This window comes from Ranitomeya imitator, chromosome 3, assembly GCF_032444005.1.
Source record: "Ranitomeya imitator isolate aRanImi1 chromosome 3, aRanImi1.pri, whole genome shotgun sequence".
NCBI classification, from domain to species: domain Eukaryota; kingdom Metazoa; phylum Chordata; class Amphibia; order Anura; family Dendrobatidae; genus Ranitomeya; species Ranitomeya imitator.
The window spans coordinates 183,729,625-183,751,096 of record NC_091284.1 but is presented as its reverse complement, the minus strand read 5'-3'; the positions used below and the strand labels follow the sequence as shown (position 1 = coordinate 183,751,096).

The window sequence follows — 21,472 nt, the reverse complement described above, 5'->3', positions numbered from 1 at the left end:
GCAGTGCACGAGCATTGCAATGCATTAAATCAATGATCAGAGTACTAAAAGTTAAAGTCCCATACAGACTGACTAAAAAGTAGAAAAAAAAATTTTTAAAATATTTAAAAAAAAATCACAAAATAAAAAATATTATACCAATAATTTATGTAAAAAAAAGTACACATATTTGCTCTTCTCTTTTCCGGAATAACCCGATCTTTAAAACAGTCACATTAGTTAATCTCTTCAGTGAACACAGTAAAACAAAAATTAAAAATAATGGAAAAAATCTTTGATTTTTCATCATACTGCTCCCAAAATAGTGGAATAAAACTCGATTAAAAAGTGGAAGAAAAAAGAAAAGGTATAGCTGAAAACGTCATCTTGTCCTGCAAATAACAAGCCACCATACAGTTCCGTCAGTGGAGAAATAAAATGGCTATAGCTGTCAGAATAAAGTGATACAAAAACAATTATTTTTTCTATAAATAAGTGTCGTATCGCTGTAATCATACTGACTCGAAGAATAACGATGCCTTATCAGTTTTACCACACTACAAACGGAATAACAAAAAACAATTCCTGACTTGCTGTTTTTTTGTTTGTTTGTTTTTTTGTTCATTCTGCCTCCTAAAAATCAGAATAGAAAGTGATCAAAAAGTGTCATGTGCTTGAAAATGGTAACAATAAAAACATCAACTCCTGGCAAAAAAACAAGCCCTCGCATTATTCTGCTGGCAGAAATATAGAAAAATTATATGTTTCAAAATATGACAAAAGCTTTTTTATAGTGTGTGATAGCAGCCAAACATAAAAAAATGATATCAATCTTGTATTATTGTAATTGTACCGACCCAAAGAATAAATTTGTCTAATTGTTTATGCCACACGAGGAACGGCGTAAAAAAATAAATACAACCAATTCTTGAACTGCTGTTAATTTGTTTATTCTGCCTTCAAAAGATCGCAGTAAAGGCCCCGTCACACATAGCGAGATCGCTGTTGAGTCACAAGTTTTGTGACGCAACAGCGATCTCAGTAGCGATCTCGCTATGTGTGACACGTACCAGCGATCAGGCCCCTGCTGTTAGATCGCTGGTCGTGTCGGAATGGCCTGGGCCATTTTTTGATCGTTGAGGTCCCGCTGACATCGCTGAATCGGCGTGTGTGACACGCCGATTCAGCGATGTCTTCGCTGGTAACCAGGGTAAACATCGGGTAACTAAGCGCAGGGCCGCGCTTAGTAACCCGATGTTTACCCTGGTTACCATCGTTAAAGTAAAAAAAACAAACGCTACATACTTACCTACCGCTGTCTGTCCTCGGCGCTCTGCTTCTCTGGTCTGGCTGTGAGCGGCGGGCAGCCGGAAAGCAGAGCGGTGACGTCACCGCTCTGCTTTCCGGCCGCTGTGCTCACAGCCAGACCAGAGAAGCAGAGCGCCGAGGACAGACAGCGGTAGGTAAGTATGTAGCGTTTGTTTTTTTTTTTACTTTAACGATGGTAACCAGGGTAAACATCGGGTTACTAAGCGCGGCCCTGCACTTAGTTACCCGATGTTTACCCTGGTTACCGGGGACCTCGGGATCGTTGGTCGCTGGAGAGCTGTCTGTGTGACAGCTCTCCAGCGACCAAACAGCGACGCTGCAGCGATCCGGATCGTTGTCGGTATCGCTGCAGCGTCGCTATGTGTGACGGGGCCTTTAGGCTCTGTTCACATTTATCCTGCGCTCTATGCTGAGCGCTTACACAGGGGTTTCTGTGTAAATCTCTGAATTACATGATTCAGGTGGAGCCCTCAATGGAGGATTCCCTATAATAATGAGGCAGATGGAGACACTGTGGACGCCGTCTGGCCTATGATCCGGCGGACAGTTTTGTGCACTTCTGAAAAAAAGGAAACCATTGAACAGGCCAGACAGAGTCCAGAATAACTGCTGCCTCATTATAGGAAATGGATCCCAACATTCACTACTGGTTGTTTCTGGAAAACACTCATGGAGTTAAAATTGTCATTACACCTGTAGATAAATTTCCAGAGGGGGGTAATTTCTAAAATGTGTTCATTTGGGGGAGATACTGCTTTTATGGTTTGCGGATGCCATGTCACATTGGCAGAGCCCCTGAGGTGCCAGAAAAGCAGAGCACTCCCATAAGTGACCCCATTTTACAAATTAAACCTCTCAATGAATTCATCTAAGGCTCCAGTGATAATATTGACACCATAGGTGTGTCGCAGAACATTATACCATTGGACGATAAACAGTATTACACAGAATAATTTTCTTTTCGTTCCAGAATTTACATTTACACACAGGTAAAAATGGCACCAAAATTTGTCACACAATGTTTGCTGAATGTGGCAGTACCCCATATGTGGCTGTACAGTAGTGCTTAGCTACACAGCAAGACTTGGGAGGGACGGAGCGGTATTTGACTTTAGGAGCACAGATTTTCCTAGAATAGTTTGTGGACTCCATATACAGAGCCCCTAAGTGCTAGAAAAGCAGAATTCCCTCTCTAGTGACCCCATTTTGGAAATTATACCCCTCCGTGAATTTTTCTACAGATGTAGTGGTGATTGACTCCACGGGTGTTTTCCAGAAACAAGCAGCAGTGGATGTTGCTGAGTGAAAATAACAAATCATCCATTGTAGTCCCCGTACATTATGCTCAGCTCGTGCTTGTGGAGACATGCACCCCATAAATTAAGCGGACTCTCATCATTACAGAAATACCAAACTTGTGGACGCTAAATATGGTTTAGGCACACTAGGGCTCAGGAGGGAGAGGGCAATTTGATTTTGGAGTGCCGAGTTTTCTGGATTTCTTTTGGGATGTGAGAAGCCAGAGTGCTTTACCAGATCTTTTTTGCTACCAGTAACCTGGAATCCTCCTATATTTTTATTGACAGATGAAGTACCTGAACAGGGACTTGCTTTTTTTGTGGATTGAGCTGTCGCTTTTGTTACATAACATTTGGGATCACATACGGCGCTATACGCAGCGTTCTTACATCAGGATTTTCATCTATCCAAGTGATGTGATTGAGATGAAACTCTTCCTACCTCTTCCGACATGCCTACAACCTGCAGTATCCACCGATCGACCAAACCGCTGCACGACCAGCTCTATCCTTACCTACTGTATCCTCACCCATCCCTTGTAGATTGTGAGCCCTCGCGGGAAGGGTCCTCTTTCCTACTGTACCAGTCGTGACTTGTATTGTTTAAGATTACTGTACTTGTTTTTTTATGTATACCCCTCCTCACATGTAAAGCGCCATGGAATAAATGGCGCTATAATAACTCCCTGTTTGATTCATTCACTATAATGAGGCAGCAGAGTTACTCTGGACTCCGTCTGGCCTCTTTTCAGCGGTGTCCTTCTTTTCAGAACTGCACAAAACTGTGACCTTCCACGCTTTTATGCACGCCTAAAAAGATGGATGCAGCCAGATCACAGGTCCTATGGTGTCCACAATGCCTCCATCTGTCTCATTATAGGGAATTATCCTTTGAGAGTTCCATCTTAATGGCATATCTCAGAGATTTACACAGAAATCCCGATGTAAGCGCTGAACGTAGAGTGCAGGATAAATGTGAGCTTAGGCTACGTTCACATTTGCGTTGTACGATGTTGCGTCGGCGATGCAACGCACAACGCAAACAAAAACGCACGTTAAAACGCATAGTTTTGCGACGCATGCGTCCTTTTTTGCCGAATTTTGGACGCAAAAAAATGCATCTTGCTGCGTCCTCTGCGTCCTAACGCTTGCGGCAAAAAAAAACGCATGCATCGCAAAACGCATGCAAACGCATGTCCATGCGCCCCCATGTTAAATATAGGGGCGCATGCGTCGCCGCGGCTGCGCCCGACGCAGCCCGGCAGAACGCAAATGTGAACGTAGCCTAAGCTTTACTGCGATATTTGGGAGGTAGAATGAACAAATCAACAGCAGGTGAAGAATTGGTTTTATTCATATTTTACGCCATTCCTCATGTGGCATAAGTGGTTAGATGACTTTATTTTTCGGATCGTGTGATACCAGATTTTTATAGTTTTTTATGTTTGCTGTCACACAGTAAAAGAAGTTTGTTTTTTTCAAAAGCAAGTTTTTGCATCACCATATTTTGAGAGTTATTATTTTTATTTGTTGCTGCCGGCAGAGATATTTGAGGGGTTGTTTTTTGCGGAGTCAGTTTTCGTTGGTACCATTTTCTATCACATAACATTTTTTGATCACTTTCTATTCTGATTTTTGGGAGGCAAAAACCAGTAATTCAGGAATTGTTTTTTGAGAGTTTTTTTAATGCCGTTCACCGTGTAAAAGTGATAAGGCAGTTTTATTCTTCGGGTCACTACGATTACAACGATACAACATTTATATCTTTTTTTTTTGTTTTGTTTTGCTGCTTTTACACAATACAAACAATTTTATAAAAAAAAATTATTATTATTGCATCATGTATTTATTTCTCCACTGACAGAAATGTATGGTGGTTTGTCATTTGCGGGACAAAATGACGTTTTCAGCAATACCATTTTTATTTACATTTGACTGTCAATCACGTTTTATTCCACTTTTTATTCTGCAGCATGATGAAAAAGCATTGTTTTTTTTGCCATGTTTTCTTTTTTCTTTTTTTACGGTGTTCACTGGATTGGTTAACTAGTGGGCCAACTTTACGTATTGAGTCATTTTGGATGTATGTGTACTTTGTTTATTTTTATTTTTAAATTAATTTAATAATGATTGCCATTTCTAGATGTGCTGTGCTGATAGACTCCGGCCCAAAAAGATTGAATGCTGTCAAAAGTTCAAAGGTTACTTTAACAAAGTATAAGTTTATGGGTGGTGTGCCCATGATTTTAGCACTTTAATTTTCTTTTTTTCCACCTAAATAGATTTCAGTTTTTTCAATAGATTTGTACAGATTAAAGGTGTAAAAACTTCTGAAGTGGTATGTTTGGTTTTTTTTTGTTATTCTCGTTAATTGTTACACTTTTGTGTCTTTGGTTACTCACTCTCCTTTTTTTAATCTCTCTAAGTTTCCAATGTGGGGATTAGTGAAACTCAGGCAGTGCCTAGCTCCAACATTATATAAAAATATGTATCCGCTTTATTCTAAGTATATGGATACTTTTATTTAGATGTTTCAAGATTTCAGACATCTCATTCCTGCTGTCTTTATCCATCAAGTATCTAGATAACACAAGCTGCTGGCTTTTACAGCCTAACCTAAAATGAATGTGTTGGTTCTCTTATGTACCAGTATCCCCACTCTCTGTAGATCCAAAGTACCTGTTTACAAAGCAGATGTCCATTTCGGGTGAACAACCAGAGACACAGACTCGTTACATTATGAGAGGCTCGGCACTTTCCCCTCACCCATATACCTCTCATACAGTTGCCTCGTGCCAAATACGTGCACGGACTGTGGGGGGGACCACATCTCAGTCCACTATTGACTTCAGGGCTACCAAGGTTTCTCCAGGGATGATATTAGGTCTCCTTCCAGTAGTGGAGGTAACAGTGGAGGTAAAGCAGAAGTCTGGTTTGGTGTGATGCTCTATAATACTGAAAGTGTCTCTTGCAAAGTTCTCTTTTGTGGTTGTATTATTCCCTAAGAAGCAATGCCTTTTGCCATCACTTAGACTTTGGTTGGGAGATGCAGCTCTCTTCATCATGGGAGATGCGCTTCAAAGAGTTACTAAACTTTTGATAATTTTTTTTAGGCTTTTGTAATTGGCTTCTGATCAATGAGGGTCTGAGTCCTGATCGATAGAAAGCCTATTAAACCCATACTCTACTCTTTGCACCTCTCAACAGTCTTTTGAGCGATTGTTGGGGATCTAAGGACCCTGACCAGTAAATTCAAGGGCCTAATAAGAGGGAAAAAAATGGTCAAAATTTTAGTTGCTTCTTAATGGAGCTGATCGTAAAAGCAGCAATAACTGATTAAATTGAAGATCAGGTAAAAAGGCATACACTTATGATAAATGTTTATCTTTAGTTACAGTAATTCTTGTGTACCAAAGCAGATATGTATCCATTTCTTTGTCATTTCTTTCAGATAGGAATCAAATCGGTCAGTTGGATAAAACTGCGTGAAGACACCATGACAAGTAAGTATTACAATGTTATTTCTTACGTCTTTCTTTAGCTTGTGTGTATATTGCTTGTTTAGTGCACATGGCCCCACTAAGGCAGGTTTCACACTTCTGAGTTTACTGGTCTGTACTGTGACCAAGATGCATGAACAGGCTGTGGGTTTCCTGACCCAAACTCGGCAGCCTTGTATACGCCTGTCAGGCTGCCAAGTTCATGCATCATGGTCTGGACATGTGAAACAAACTTAAAGCGGAAAACAATTGCATCATTTTGCACTTCTTAGCATGCTTTTGAGCGATTTTTGGGGACCTAAGGACCCCAACAAGTTAAAGGAACCTGTCACCTCCAGAAAAGCTGTTTATCTGCAGATATAATGGTAATCTGTAGGTAAATAGCATTCAAATCATGATAGGCTTGTTTAGTGGAAGCACGTCTACATGGAGAAAGGAAGTGATATTCTCCCCGCAGCTGCTCACTTGTAGTCATTGGGGTGGTGCGGGGAGCAGTAACAGTCACGGCTGTCAGTGAGCTCTGTAATCGCTCCTCCGGCACCTCCACTGTAGTCTGCTCTGTACAGACACCCTGTTAATCAGTGTGGAGGGAAGTGATGACAGCGTGGTAATTGTGTAGTGAGGGGTGACTCCCTGCATTGCAACCAATAACTGGAAGCAAATGACTACAAGGAGAATATAACTTAATTTTCTCCCTGTAACCACACAGTTAAACAGCCTAACTTGGTTTAAACTATATTTACCTGCAGATCACCATTATATGGTGTTGGAAAATAGCGGCTTTGTAGAAGATAGAATTCCCTTTAAAAAAGTTATACCAAATGAGCAAGTTATCTCCTCTACACAGGATATGTAATTACTTGTTGATGTCTTGAGATTCCACTCTTGGAACCCTTTAAGATAGAGATCTGGGGGTTTGTGAGGCCCTACCTGAGCATAGTGGCAGATCAGCATGTGCAAATGTGGTCACTTTATTGTCTGTAGGACTGTTGGAGACATCTTGGAAGGCCATATTCACCAGAACTTAAAATGGAGCCTCATAGGATGTCTAAAGGTACCGTCACACTAAGCGACGCTGCAGCGATACCGACAATGATGTCGATCGCTGTTTGGTCGCTGGAGAGCTGTCACACAGACAGCTCTCCAGCGACCAACGATCCCGAGGTCCCCGGTAACCAGGGTAAACATCGGGTTACTAAGCACAGGGCCGCGCTTAGTAACCCGATGTTTACCCTGGTTACCAGCGTAAACGTTAAAAAAATAAACACTACATACTTACCTTCCGCTGTCTGTCCCCCGGCGCTCTGCTTTCCTCTGCACTGTCAGCGCCAGTCAGCCGGAAAGCAGAGCGGTGACGTCACCGCTGTGCTTTCCGGCTGGCTGGCGCTGACACAGGATGCAGGAGGAGTGCAGAGAAGCACAGCGCCGGGGACACACAGCTGAAGGTAAATATGTAGTGTTTGTTTTTTTAACGTTTACGCTGGTAACCAGGGTAAACATCGGGTTACTAAGCGCGGCCCTGCGCTTAGTAACCCGATGTTTACCCTGGTTACCAGTGAAGACATCGCTGGATCGGCGTCACACACGCCGATCCAGCGATGTCAGTGGGAAGTCCAGCGACGAAATAAAGTTCTGGACTTTCCTCAGCGACCAACGATCTCCCAGCAGGGGCCTGATCGTTGGTCGCTGTCACACATAACGATTTCCTTAACGATATCGTTGCTACGTCACAAAAAGCAACGATATCGTTAACGATATCGTTATGTGTGACGGTACCTTAAGGGCACATTGATTCGTAAAAAAAATGGTGATTAGCCCTATTGTATGGTTATGTGTACAGTACCTTTATAAAACATCACATGGATGGGGTAAAACTGTCCTGTGAATATTGCCAGTTGAGTGTAGGTAAAAAGCCTGTCAACTAGCTTCACAAGATAATTGTCATTGACAACAAGTTGTGAAAAAATGAAGCCCTGGAGACTGAGATAGTGTTATATCACATGGTCCTTTCAAATCTGTGGGTCAAGCTCCAATATGGAGCACAAGGAAATTAGTAACTGAGTGGAAATAATTGTACTATTTTTGTTACATTGAATTTTTGTATTCTTTTTTAGCCATGTCCGCCTCTGTACCGATCCGTGGGACCGGGGATGGGATGGAAACCCAGACTTTAAAATCTGTAGAAGTCACAACATCGCACTCAAAAACTGCTCACAGCCCAAAAAGAAAAAGTTTGCCAGCACCGTCCATAAGTCCTGGTGTACTTCAGCTGGGAAAAATACAGACAGAAAAAGCAATCGAGATAGAAGCAGTCCGTCTTGTCATCCCAAAATCAGCAATAACCCACACCGTTCTGACTAAGCAGGCGAAATCACACGAGGCCAATGGACATAGTAAAGCAGAAGTGGTGGGCTGTGTCACTGAACCATGGAAACAACTCTCCGAAATGAAAAGCACTTTGGAAAAAATGAAGAATTCAGAGAGGAGATTGCTACAAGATAAAGAAGGTCTCTGTAACCAGCTGAAGGTGCAGACTGAGGTAAGAAGCTGTGTATAGGAGGCCTCCACAGCACAAAATAAAGAGACGTGAAGCTGCTTGCCTGGAGCTCGTAACTCTTTAATGGCAGCTTATAACTCTAATTTCACTGCCTGCAGCATCTCGGTAAATATTCAGTAACCTCATCAGTCATACAAAATAAATCTGCTTAGTATAAAACTGTGAAGAGGTGATGGGAAAGAGGGGGATGCTGCTGCAGCTCCTTAGTGGACCACGGTGTGAGGAAGAGGTCTCAGAAAGGGCAGGCGAGCTCAGATCACAATTCTTAATTCTTTTCAGCAGGCGTGGAAATAGAAAATGGACATTTACAGAAACCAGCAAAGGGAAAATAAATGCAGGTTACACTGCTGGCTGTGACTTTAATATTTGAACACGCAGTCTCCGGTTCTTCTCTCCCAGATCTATGGCCATTCAGTGAGCCTTCATGGCTCTTACGCACATTGAACCAATCTCCAAAGCATTAGAGAGTGTCTCTATCAGTGACAGCCCCTTACAAAATGAAGCTCCCGGGATGATCAGCTAAAATTGCTTTAGGTCTCTTTATCTGCGCACAGGCAAGCAGCCCCAGCCAGCCAGGCTCTTCCTATTATAGTGGCAGCTACGGGTGAAATATAGAATCGCATAATGACTATTCAGACAAATTACCATGTGCTTCGTATAAAAACGGCTCCAGCACTTTATGCAAAGCGACCCTCCTTTCTGGCACATGGGGGGAGTCTCAACTAGGTGACCCTTCTATATGAGATCTATTTACACCAATAGAGTATGTGGGCAGGGACAGTCTCCCCCAGACAGCTTCTGTTATTTCTAAGTCTTTGTACTAGCGCTCAATGCTATAGAACACCATTTTTAGATAGATATAATATAATAGTGCCCGGCTTCAGTGTTATCGCTGATCACATCACAGGGTGCAGTCAGACGGCCGTATAGATCGGACCAAGATGGGAATGCAGTGCACAGACTGGCCGGCGCTCTCCCGGCTGCATAGAAATACATGAAGCAGTGACACTCTGGTCTGCAACGCCTCCGGACAGTCTGCACTGCGTTCTGATCCCAGTCCTATTCCTACAGCGTCTTGACTGCGCCCTTATACCGTAGCATACCCATAGGCCTTACATGGTAGATGTACGTCAGCAGTGTTTGTCTGACAGGTCTGACAGCTGTTCACCTGCTCACGTTTTGTGTATAGGTAGACGCTCACTATGGGTGGGAGGGTGCGAAGCTTTAATTTTTGTAATGGGTATAAACAGTGCCAGACAGATTTAACCCCTTAGTGACAGAGCCAATTTGGTACTTAATGACCAGGCCAATTTTTACAATTCTGACCACTGTCACTTTATGAGGTTATAACTCTGGAACGCTTCAACGGATCCCGCTGATTCTGAGATTGTTTTTTCGTGACATATTGTACTTCATGTTAGTGGTAACATTTCTTCGATATTACTTGCGATTATTTATGAAAAAAACGGAAATATGGCGAAAATTTTTAAAATTTTGCAATTTTCAAACTTTGTATTTTCATGCCCTTAAATCAGAGAGATATGTCACGAAAAATAGTTAATAAATAACATTTCCCACATGTCTACTTTACATCAGCACAATTTTGGAAACAAAATTTTTTTTTGTTAGGGAGTTATAAGGGTTAAAAGTTGACCAGCAATTTCTCATTTTTACAACACCATTTTTTTTTAGGGACCACATCACATTTGAAGTCATTTTGAGGGGTCTATATGATAGAAAATAATGAAGTGTGACACCATTCTAAAAACTACACCCCTCAAGGTTCTCAAAACCACATTCAAGAAGTTTATTAACCCTTTACGTGCTTCACAGGAACTGAAACAATGTGGAAGGAAAAAATGAACATATAACTTTTTTTTGCAAACATCTTAATTCAGAACCATTTTTTTTATTTTCACAAGTGTAAAAACAGAAACGTAACCATAAATTTTGTTATGCAATTTCTCCTGAATACGCCAATACCCCATATGTGGGGGTAAACCACTTTTTGGGCGCACCGCAGAACTTAGAAGTGAAGGAGCGCCGTTTGACTTTTTCAATGCAGAATTGGCTGGAATTGAGATCGGACGCCATGTCACGTTTAGAGAGCCCCTGATGTGCCTAAACAGTGGAAACTCCCCACAAGTGACACCATTTTGGAAACTAGACCCCTTAAGGAACTTATCTAGATGTGTGGTGAGCACTTTGAACCCCCAAGTGCTTCACAGAAGTTTATAACGTAGAGCCGTGAAAATAAAAAATCGCTTTTGTTTACACAAAAATGATCTTTTCGCCCACAAATTCTTATTTTCACAAGGGTAACAGGAGAAATTAGACCACAAAAGTTGTTGTGCGATTTCTCCTGAATACGTCGATACCCCATATGTGAGGGTAAACCACTGTTTGGGCGCACCGCAGAGCTTGGAAGTGAAGGAGCGCCGTTTTACTTTTTCAATGTTGAATTGGCTGGAATTGAGATTGGACGCCATGTCGCGTTTGGAGAGCCCCTGATGTGCCTAAACAGTGGAAACCCCCCACAAGTGACACCATTTTGGAAACTAGACCCCTTAAGGAACTTATCTAGATGTGTGGCGAGCACTTTGAACCCCCATGTGCTTCACAGAAGTTTATAACGTAGAGCCGTGAAAAAAAAAAATCGCATTTTTTCTACAAAAATGATCTTTTTGCCCACAAATTTTTATTTTCACAAGGGTAACAGGAGAAATTAGACCACAAAGTTGTTGTGCAATTTCTCCTGAGTACGCTGATACCCAATATGTGGGGGTAAACAACTGTTAGGGCGCACCGCAGAGCTTAGAAGAGAAAGAGTGCCGTTTTACTTTTTCAATGTAGAATTGGCTGGAATTGAGATCGGACGCCATGTCGCGTTTGTAGAGCCCCTGATGTGCCTAAACAGTAGAAATCCCCCACAAGTGACCCCATTTTGGAAACTAGACCCCCCATGGAACTTATCTAGATGTGTGGTGAGAACCTTGAATGCCCAAGTGCTTCACAGAAGTTTATAATGCAGAGCCGTGAAAATAAAAAATATTTTTTTTTTCCCAAAAAAAGATTTTTTAGCACCCAAGTTTTTATTTTCACTAGGGTAACAAGAGAAATTGGACCCCAAAAGTTGTTGTCCAATTTGTCCTGAGTATGCTGGTACCCCATATGTGGGGGTAAACCACTGTTTGGGCGCACGGCAGAGCTCGGAAGGGAAGGAGCGCCTTTTTGGAATGCAGACTTTGATAGAATGGTCTGTGGGCATTATGTTGCGATTGCAGAGCCCCTGATGTACCTAAACTGTAGTAACCCCCCACAAGTGACCCCATTTTGGAAACTAGACCCCCCAAGGAACTTATCTAGATGTGTGGTGAGAACTTTGAATGCCCAATTGCTTCACAGAAGTTTAGAATGCAGAGTCGTGAAAATAAAAAATATTTTTTTTTTCACAAAAAAGATTTTGTAGCCCCCAAGTTTTTATTTTCACAAGGGTAACAAGAGAAATTGGACCCCAGAAGTTGTTGTCCAATTTATCCCGAGTACGCTGATGCCCCATATGTGGGGGTAACCCACTGTTTGGGCGCACGGCAGAGCTCAGAAGGGAGGGAGCACCATTTGACTTTTTGAGCGCAAAATTGGCTGTCGTGTTTGGAGACCCCCTGATGTACCTAAACAGTGGAAACCCCCCAATTCTAGCTCCAACCCTAACCCCAACATACCCCTAACCCTAATCCCAACCTGATCCATAATCCTAATCACTAACCATAATCACAACCCTTACCCCAAAACAACCCTAATGTCAACCCTAACCATAACCCTAATCAAAACCCTAAATCCAACACACCCCTAATCCTAATCTCAACCCTAACCTCAAACCTAACCCTAATCCCAATACACCCCTAATCACAACCCTAACCTTAACCCTAATCCCAAACCTAACCCTAATCCCAAGCGTAACCCTAATGCCAACCCTAACCCTAATACCAACCCTAATCCAAACCCTAACCCTAATCCCAGCTCTAACCCTAACTTTAGCCCCAACCCTAGCCCTAACTTTAGCCCCAACCCTAACCCTAGCCCTAAGGCTACTTTCACACTTGCGTCGTTTGGCATTCCGTCGCAATCCGTCGTTTTGGACAAGAAACAGATCCTGCAAATGTGCCCGCAGGATGCGTTTTTTGCCCATAGACTTGTATTGCCGACGGATCGTGACGGATGGCCACACGTCGCGTCCGTCGTGCACTGGATCAGTTGTGTTTTGGCGGAGCGTCGGCACAAAAAAACGTTCAATGAAACGTTTTTTTGTACGTCGCATCCGCCATTTCTGACCGCGCATGCGTGGCCGTAACTCCGCCCCCTCCTCCCCAGGACATAGATTGGGCAGCGGATGCGTTGAAAAACTACAGCTGCTGCCCACGTTGTGCACAATTTTCACAACGTGCGTCGGTATGTCGGGCCGACGCATTGCGACGGCCCCGTACCGACGTAAGTGTGAAAGAAGCCTAACCCTAAATTTAGCCCCAACCCTAACCCTAAATTTAGCCCTAACCCTAAATTTAGCCCCAACCCTAGCCCTAACCCTAACCCTAGCCCTAACCCTACCCCTAACCCTAGCCCTAACCCTAGCCCTAACCCTACCCCTAGCCCTACCCCTAACCCTACCCCTAACCCTAACCCTAATTTTAGCCCCAACTGCTGTTCTCCTGCCGGCCTGCAGATGGAGACAGATGGCGGGCCCACTGGGCATGCGTCCGCCATGTTCTTCTGCCGGCGGCCAGGAGGAGCAGCCAGAGGATACAGGGACCTAGGTGAGTATGCTAGGGTCCCCGAATCCCCCTATTTCTCTGTCCTCTGATGTGCGATCACATCAGAGGACAGAGAATTACACTTTACTTTTTTTTTTTTTTGCGGTCGCCGGTAAACAGTTAATTACCGGCGATCGTAAAACAGGGGTCGGTAATACCGACCCCGATCATGCTCTTTGGGGTCTCGGCTACCCCCGGCAGCCGAGACCCCAAAGATTGTCCCGGTGCCGGCCGGCGGGCGCACTGCGCATGCGCCCGCCATTTTGAAGATGGCGGCGCCCACCGGGAGACACGAGGAGCATCGGGGGAGTTAGGTGAGTATTGGGGGGCCACCTGGGACCCCTTTTCTCTGTCCTCCGATGTGCGAAATTAAAAAGAGATCGCTTTTTTTTTTTTTTTTTTTGCGATCGCCGGTAAACGGTTAATTACCGGCGATCGCAAATGCGGGGAGGGTTAAAAAACCCCCGAATCATGTTCTCTGGGGTCTCGGCTACCCTCGGCAGCCGAGACCCCGGAGAAAATCGGCCTCTGGGGGGCGCTATGGACTTTTTCCACAGCGCCGTTAATTAACGGCGCTGTGGTTTAAGTACCCTTAGCGGCCGCCGTTAAAAGGCGTATCGGCGGTCGCTAAGGGGTTAAATAAAAGGATATTGCATGGGAAAGGCAATAACTTATCCAAAGAGTACAGTTGCATTTTTTTTAGTAATTTTATGTCTTGCATGCGTCTGCATCTAACGGGTTCAAAAATATAGTGTGAACTTTTTTCCTGATATCCTGTAACATTGTCGATCTACCAGCGATCTGCATCTGACCGCGCTTGAACTTGGGTTTAATTGTATTTGTCCATTGAGGATGAATAAGTTTTATTATGCAAGGTGCTGCATGTAACCAAAGTTTCTGTGCGCACAGTGGATGTTGTCATGTCTGGTAAGAGTGACATTGTTTCCCATGTGTCCTGGCATCTGAAGTTCAGTGTATGAGGTTATGATGTGTGACAGCATGACAGGAAGGTCACACTGAGAAGAGCGCAGGTCATCTCCTCTCAGGAGGCCGTGAATCAGTGGCTCTTTTTAGTCAGGTTTTTTAATCTGTTACACTATTCATCAGTTACTGTCCTTTTTTCTACGGTTTTGACATGAGTTTAGTTGTGATAGGTCTTCAGCTAAATTTGTTTTCCATTACTGGACATCCTTTTTTTTAAAGGACCTTTCACCAAATGTTTTATGTTCAACTGGACACAGGTTTGATTAGTGGTTGCAAAGTGAAATGAAACTATTTTTTATTTCACCTTTCCGTTTTGGAGATACTGGCTATCAAAGTATTTGGCACCATATGAGTAAAGTTTTGTTATGTCGAAGTGGGTGTTACCACCAGAAGATTTTCACTGGGGGCATGTACTTCTCCCTCTATCACTAAACAGGCAACAACACAGCAGGAAAATAACACTCCCCCACCATAGGTTAGGCTTCTCAGAGTAATGACTCGGCTCTGATCTCCAGGTCTCACCGGATGCATAATTAGAAAGTGCATCTGAGTTTACCCGTGTCATATTACATACCTTTCTACCAGCTATTCTTTTCTCATAGCATTGTCAGATCTGCTGTATTGCCCCTTCCCCACACTGCATATAAGGCGATGTGTCATACTTATAATTCACATATTTGCCCTGCAGTGAGAGGAGAGCAGGCTGCCATTACATCTCATAGAGGAGTAGCTTGTTGACATCTCCTTGCAGAGTGTTTACAAGTTGCCATTTACTTATTTCCTGACAGGCAGTGTTAGAGAGGGGCAGTACAGCAGAGATGAGAGTGCTATAAGAAAAGGAGAGCTGATAGAAGGGTTTGTAATGTGACACAGCTAAATTCAGCTGTGCTGCCCCTTCCCCCATGTGGACCTTATTTGAAGGTCTAATCTCCCAGCACTTTATCATTATGCAGGAGGTTAGACCAGGAGATCTGAGTTGTATCATTACATCTCACACACTGAGAAACCTAAACTATAGTGGGGGCTGTGTTGCTGCCTGCTTATGATTGGGCATATCTAGCTTGGAGAAGAAGTATACTCTCCCTGAGAAGACTCTGATAATGCCCACTTTGACTTTTTTTAAAAATCACTCATTACTTTGATTGCTAATATCTTCACAAAGGAAAGGTGAAATTAAAAAGAAAAAAAAAACACTTTTAATTCTTCACTGCAGCCACAAATACATTGTATGTCCAGTTCTGAAAAATGTGGTGAGAGGTCCTTTTTAATTGCTAAAGTCCCCCAGTTAACTAAACATATTCTCATCTCCCAGATAGTCACCTTTCCAGGAAAGTTGGCACTGGGTTTACCGACTGTCACATAACATTGTTACGGGCTGCAGTGTCCACAATTCCATCTGATGGAAGTGAAGGCTGCGGCCTACCAGTGGCTGCTGATCGGCTGCAGTGGTCATGTAACGTAACAATAATCGACAGCAGCTCATTGGAATGTGGTTTATTATAGTAATTTTCCTTCTTTTTAAAGGTTAACAGAGAGTTAAAGAAGTTGCTGGTGGCCTCTGTTGGTGATGACTTACAGTATCATTTTGAGCGCATGGCTCGAGAAAAGAACCAGCTCATTTTAGAGAATGAAGCATTGTCCCGGAATACAGCCCAGCTCTCAGAACAGCTAGAACGCATGTCAATTCAGTGTGACGTATGGAGAAGCAAGTTTCTTGCCAGCCGGTAAGTCACATCATACAGTTTGTGTATTTTATGTCATGAATTCTAAAGCATCTATTTATGTTTTGGAAACTATAACTCTAATTTTTGCAATTAAAGCTAAATCTTTCTGGTTCCCTACTGGGACCATAAACCTGTTGTTATTATTATGTAAAGTTCATGCAAAATGATTTGAATATATCTTTTCTTTTATTGTAGGGTTATGGCAGATGAATTGACCAACATACGGGCAAATCTTCAGAGGCAGAATAGAGAGACCCAAAGTGCGCTTCAGGATTTATTAAGTGAAAGGGACCAGTATCGGCAAGAAATGTCTGAAACACATAAGTAAGATTTTTTTAACCCATTCCCAACCTTGGACATACCCAGTATGTCCTAGATGGGAATGACTTCCCGACCTTGGACATCATCGCGGGGGCCCGTTCATTGCCATGCTGACCTGAGGTCGTCATGACTAGAGATGAGCAAATTTGCTCGGGTTCCCAGTTATTCGGCAAGCTATAGCGCTTGCCGAATAAGCTGCAGAGGGAACCCGGATACATGGATCACGCTGGCTGATCAGCTGTTCGGCGCCGCAGCTGCATGTGTCGCGGCTGTGTGACAGTCACAACACATGCATGGAGAGCCTGTTTATTTGGCTGTCCATGCATGTGTCATGCCTGTCACACAGCCGCGACACTTGCAGCTGCGGAGCCGAACAGCTGATCAGCCAGCGTGATCCAGAAAGCCGGGTTCCCTCTGCAGCTTATTCGGCAAGTGCTATAGCTTGCCGAATAACAGGGAACCCGAGCAAATTCGCTCATGTCTAGTCACGACGACATCCGGGTCACCAGGCTATGATAAATCCTTTAAGCCAGGGGCTTGTGTCAGTGCAGCAGTGCCAGTTATAAACCACTGCAATGCTCATGCATTGCAGTGGTTTATAATAGTGATCAGGCACGTGAAAGTGAACGTGCCATAGAGAGACTACGGTAAGTAAAAAATATATATTTTTAAAAAATCACAAAATAATTAAAAAAATAATAATAAAAATATATTGTACCCATAAATTTGTACTTTTATGTAAAAAAAAACAACACATTTCCGTATCCTGAACAACCTACCCCATAAAACTGTCACACTAGTTAACCCCTTCAGTGAACACTGTAAAAGAAACAAAAAACAAGTCGTGATACAGCTCCATCAGCGGAGAAATAAAAAAACAATAGTTCTCAGAATAAAGTGATGCAAAAATAATTATTTTTTCTATAAAATAGTTCTTGTGTAAAAGCGCCAAAATGTGAAAAAACTTAATGTGGTATCGCTGTAATCTTACTGACCTAAATAATAAAGCTGCCTTATGAACTTTACCACATGCAGAATGGCATAAAAAAAAAATTCCTGAATAGCTGGCTTTTGTTGATTCTGTTACCCAAAAAATGGAATAGAAAGCTATCAAAAAACGTTATGTACCCAAAAACAGTACCAATAAAAATGTCAACTTGTCCCACAAAATAAAAGACTTCACACTGTCAGCTGAAATATGAAAAAATTATAGCTCTTAAAATATGACAATGCACAAATTTTTGCATTCAAAAGTGTTTTTAGTGTGTGATGGCAGCCAAACGTAAAAAAGGCAACAGCGTAACGAAACAGCATAAAAAAGAAAAACAATTGTTCACCTGCTGTTCATTTTTTCATTCTGCCTCCCAAAGATCGCAGTAAGGCTTGGTGCACATTTATCCCGTGCTGAGCTCTTACATCGGGGTTTCCATGTAGATCTCTGAAATACGTGATTCAGACGGAACCCCCGGCGGAAGATTCCCTATAATGAGGCAGATGGAGACGCTGTGGACGCCTTGTGGCTGTCTATGATCCTGTGGTGTCCGTCTTTGTAGGCGTGCATAAAAGCGCAGTACACCACAGTTTTGTGCTGTTCTGAAAATAGCTGAATATGGGCCAGAAGAAGTCCAGAGTAACTCTGCTGCGTCATTATAGTGAATGGATCCCTCTGGGGTTTCATCTGGATCGTGTCATTTGGAGATTTAGGTGGAAATCCCGATATAAGTGCTCAGTGTAGAGCGCTGGATAAATGTGTTCCCAAATGTTATGTAAAATGTTTCCAACAAAAGCTTCAAATCAATCCACAAAAAAGCAAGTCCCAATTTAGGTCGATCATCTGTTTCCAAAAATATACAGTGGGGGAAATAATCCCTTGCTGATTTTGTAAGTTTGCCCACTCATCTCGAGAGATGAGATCTCAGCGCTGAAATCTCATCTCCCGAGATCTTGGTGCCGAGATCTCCAATTGTGCATGCGCCGCCTCCCGGCAGCCATTTTCCTGAAGTTCACCGCACAGGAAAGCATGGACGAACTGCCGGGGGGCTCTGGCCTTTCCCAAAATGCAGAGCCCCCCGCAGCACCAAAGACGCCAGGATCACCCTGGGCAGCAGCGTACACCCGCGGCAGTGGACACCCCCTCATCCCAGCCTGCAACGGTACCGGTAAGCGGTATATCCACATTGTAAGACATATCCCCATTTCCCCCCAAATATGGGGGAAAAAGCGCGTCTTACAAAGCGAAAAATACGGTATTTAATTCATATACATAAATGCATGTTAGTTAGCCACATGACATAATAACCTAAAGAGTTAGTTCATTAAGTAGTGTAAAACACAAACAGTATAAAAAGAAACTAAAAAACTGACAAAAATTGCTTTTTTCTACATTTGAAAAAAATTCTATACAAGTTCCACAGTACTTTAAAAGGAACCTGACACCATGTTTTCCCGATATAAAGTATGACCACCACCTTGAATGCCTTTTTACAGGAGTCTAGCATGCATATAAGCTCCCAACACCCTTTGCATCGCACAAAAACTACCCTTTACTATCCACCACCCGATATGGCGCAGTCCGGTCTAATGGACGGCATTGGTCTTGCCTTAGTGCCTCCTCTCTTGTCGCAATCGCCGTCCTCCTTCTCTGCTCCATGTGGATGACTCCTACATCATTCACACAGTGCCGCCAATCACGCTCCTGTGCAGGCACACTTTGCTCTTCCCTGCTGAGGTCTGAGCACAGTACTGTAACGCGCATGTGTCGTGAGAGGCCAAAAAGCGCCGAAAACCCATAAGTAAAGCAGGCCCATGCGCAACAGTACTTTACTCTGACCTCAGCAAGGCAGAGCGAAGTACGCCTGCACAGGAGAGCGATTGGGGGACACTGTGTGGATGACATAAGACGCGTCATCCTCATGGAGCAAGCAGGACAGCAATTGCGATGAGAGAGGAGGCGCCGAAGTGAGACCAGTGACGCCCATCGGACTGGACCACAGAGTTTGGGGAGATAATAAATTGTATTTTTTTGAGCTATGCTGAGGGGATTTGGGACTTACAGCTAGAAAAATATTGTAGAAGAGGCTTTAAAATTGGCGGCCATACTTTATATTGGGGATAACTGGTGACAGGTTTCCTTTAAATAAACCCTCAAAAAACACTGAAAAATGAAACAATTACACCCACATAAAAGAAGCATAATACAGCTATTTCAGTAAAAATAATAAAGTAATGGCTGCTGCAGTGCACAGAGGCATAAAAGGAAAAAAATGGCAGGTTATTAACACCTTTTCAGGCCTGGTCATTCAAGGGTTAAAAATTGCTGCTATGAACCGAGCTTTATGGGGTTCTACTTTCATAGATCTCCTCCAGTGATCGTATTTTCATCACTTCTGACTGTGATCGTATCTTCTTTCTGTTTCATAGAGTATTAGAAGAACTCCTCATCTCCCTGCAGTGGGGACGACAGCAGACCTACTACCCTGCCGCTCAGCCGTACTCTACCACCGAGCTGGTGGCAGCAAACCGGAAGCTGGCACAAGCGGTAAAGTCCCACCTTATTGGAAATACTGGATCCACGAGCCCTAAGCACGCTCAACAGAACACTGAATTTTGCAGCACTCCTGCAGAAAAAATGGCAGAAATGGTAAATTACTTTTAATGTTCTACAACAGAATTCCCTATCACATCCACCATTTGTGACTCCGGTTTACTGTCACTGAGAAGAGCAGAGGGGTTGTCATGGTCTACTATAACAGCCTCCTCTGACCCATTGGCAGAATATGGAGTCATACATGGTGCTTTGCTTCTTCTGGCAGTAGTGGGGAGTCCTGCCGCTGTATATATTTAATTCTCTGGCATACAAGGTTCCTCAGATGTGATCAGTTCTGTGAGCAGACATATTAATTACATGACTTTTCCTATGTTTCAGATACTGAATACACAGGATCCCATTGCATGTTCTGAGACGTCTCCAGATCTTTCCTTCTCTGAGTCCTCACCTTCTTTCTTAGCAGCAAAAAAAAGTATTGGGCGATTTCACCCATATACAAGATATGAGAACATCACTTTCAATTGCTGCAATCACTGCCATGGAGAACTGATCGCACTATAGGAGATCGTAGTCCTTACTGATAGCAGTGAAGATAATGGCACTCGGACAGCAATAATTTCTATACTCGGGCATGAGATGATGGCACCCGGCTTAGTGCAATAAAATCCATACTAAGGGAAATAACGAATGTACCGTTACAGCAGAAATTTCAAGCAAGGGACATTTACGGTGACTGTTGCGGTCTTTTTTTTTTACAAATAGGTCATTCCATTATGCAGTGCTCCGTATTCTACTCCCCAGGGACATTTTGCATCTTTTTTTATTGATATTCTATTTGATCTGAAGTGTTTTCAGACAGTATTAAAGCAACAGGCCTTATTCAAATGCTGTGTTTTATTTTGACTTCTGATTGGTACTTCAGTTAAAAAAAAAATGGAGGCGTTCGCAACTATTGCCTTATGTAGCTCTTAAAGGGAACCTGTCACACCGTATTTTAAAGATGAGATAAAAATGGCATTAACTAGGGCCAGAGCTGTGCTTTTCATTACTGTCTTCTTTGTGCTTTTATTCTGCACCTATCCTGCCGAAATACCTTTTGAAAGTCGCCGTTTGGTGCTGTCACTCAGTCAGGTCTGGTCAGATGGGCGTTGAGAAGTTGCGGTTCCTCCCCCCTGCTCCTCGGCGTGTATGACTTAAATGCGCTCTGTGAATCGCACAGATCGCGCACTTTCTTCGCAGTTGCGCAGTAAATTAGCCTCTTGCGCCTGCTCATTATGCTGTGCCCAACTGTGGGCATAGCATACGTTACATCACTGCGCAGGCGCTGGTCGGCACTTTTACCTGTGTGCCCCGGAAGTGGTCATATGCGCATTTACTGTATAGCTGGATGCCGGTAACGTTACTGCGCAGGCGCTAAGCACAACG

The 21,472-nt window shown here is 43.2% G+C and overlaps 1 protein-coding gene across 2 annotated transcripts in view; it reads left to right on the top strand.

Annotated features, from left to right (window-relative positions):
* The window catches only part of BLZF1 (basic leucine zipper nuclear factor 1), a 33,740-nt gene extending 12,790 nt beyond the window's left edge, over nt 1-20,950 (top strand). Inside the window, exons 2-7 of one of the 2 annotated variants that reach the window (XM_069761684.1) lie at nt 6,058-6,109; nt 8,221-8,645; nt 15,980-16,179; nt 16,375-16,503; nt 19,921-20,140; nt 20,426-20,950. In XM_069761684.1, coding sequence (XP_069617785.1) covers nt 6,103-6,109; nt 8,221-8,645; nt 15,980-16,179; nt 16,375-16,503; nt 19,921-20,140; nt 20,426-20,608 — 1,164 coding nt within the window. In that variant the 5' untranslated portion in view covers nt 6,058-6,102 and the 3' untranslated portion in view covers nt 20,609-20,950. The remainder of the gene's footprint in view (nt 1-6,057; nt 6,110-8,220; nt 8,646-15,979; nt 16,180-16,374; nt 16,504-19,920; nt 20,141-20,425) is intronic. The other variant, XM_069761685.1, reaches the window with a different exon arrangement.
* The last annotated feature ends 522 nt before the right edge of the window (nt 20,951-21,472 follow it).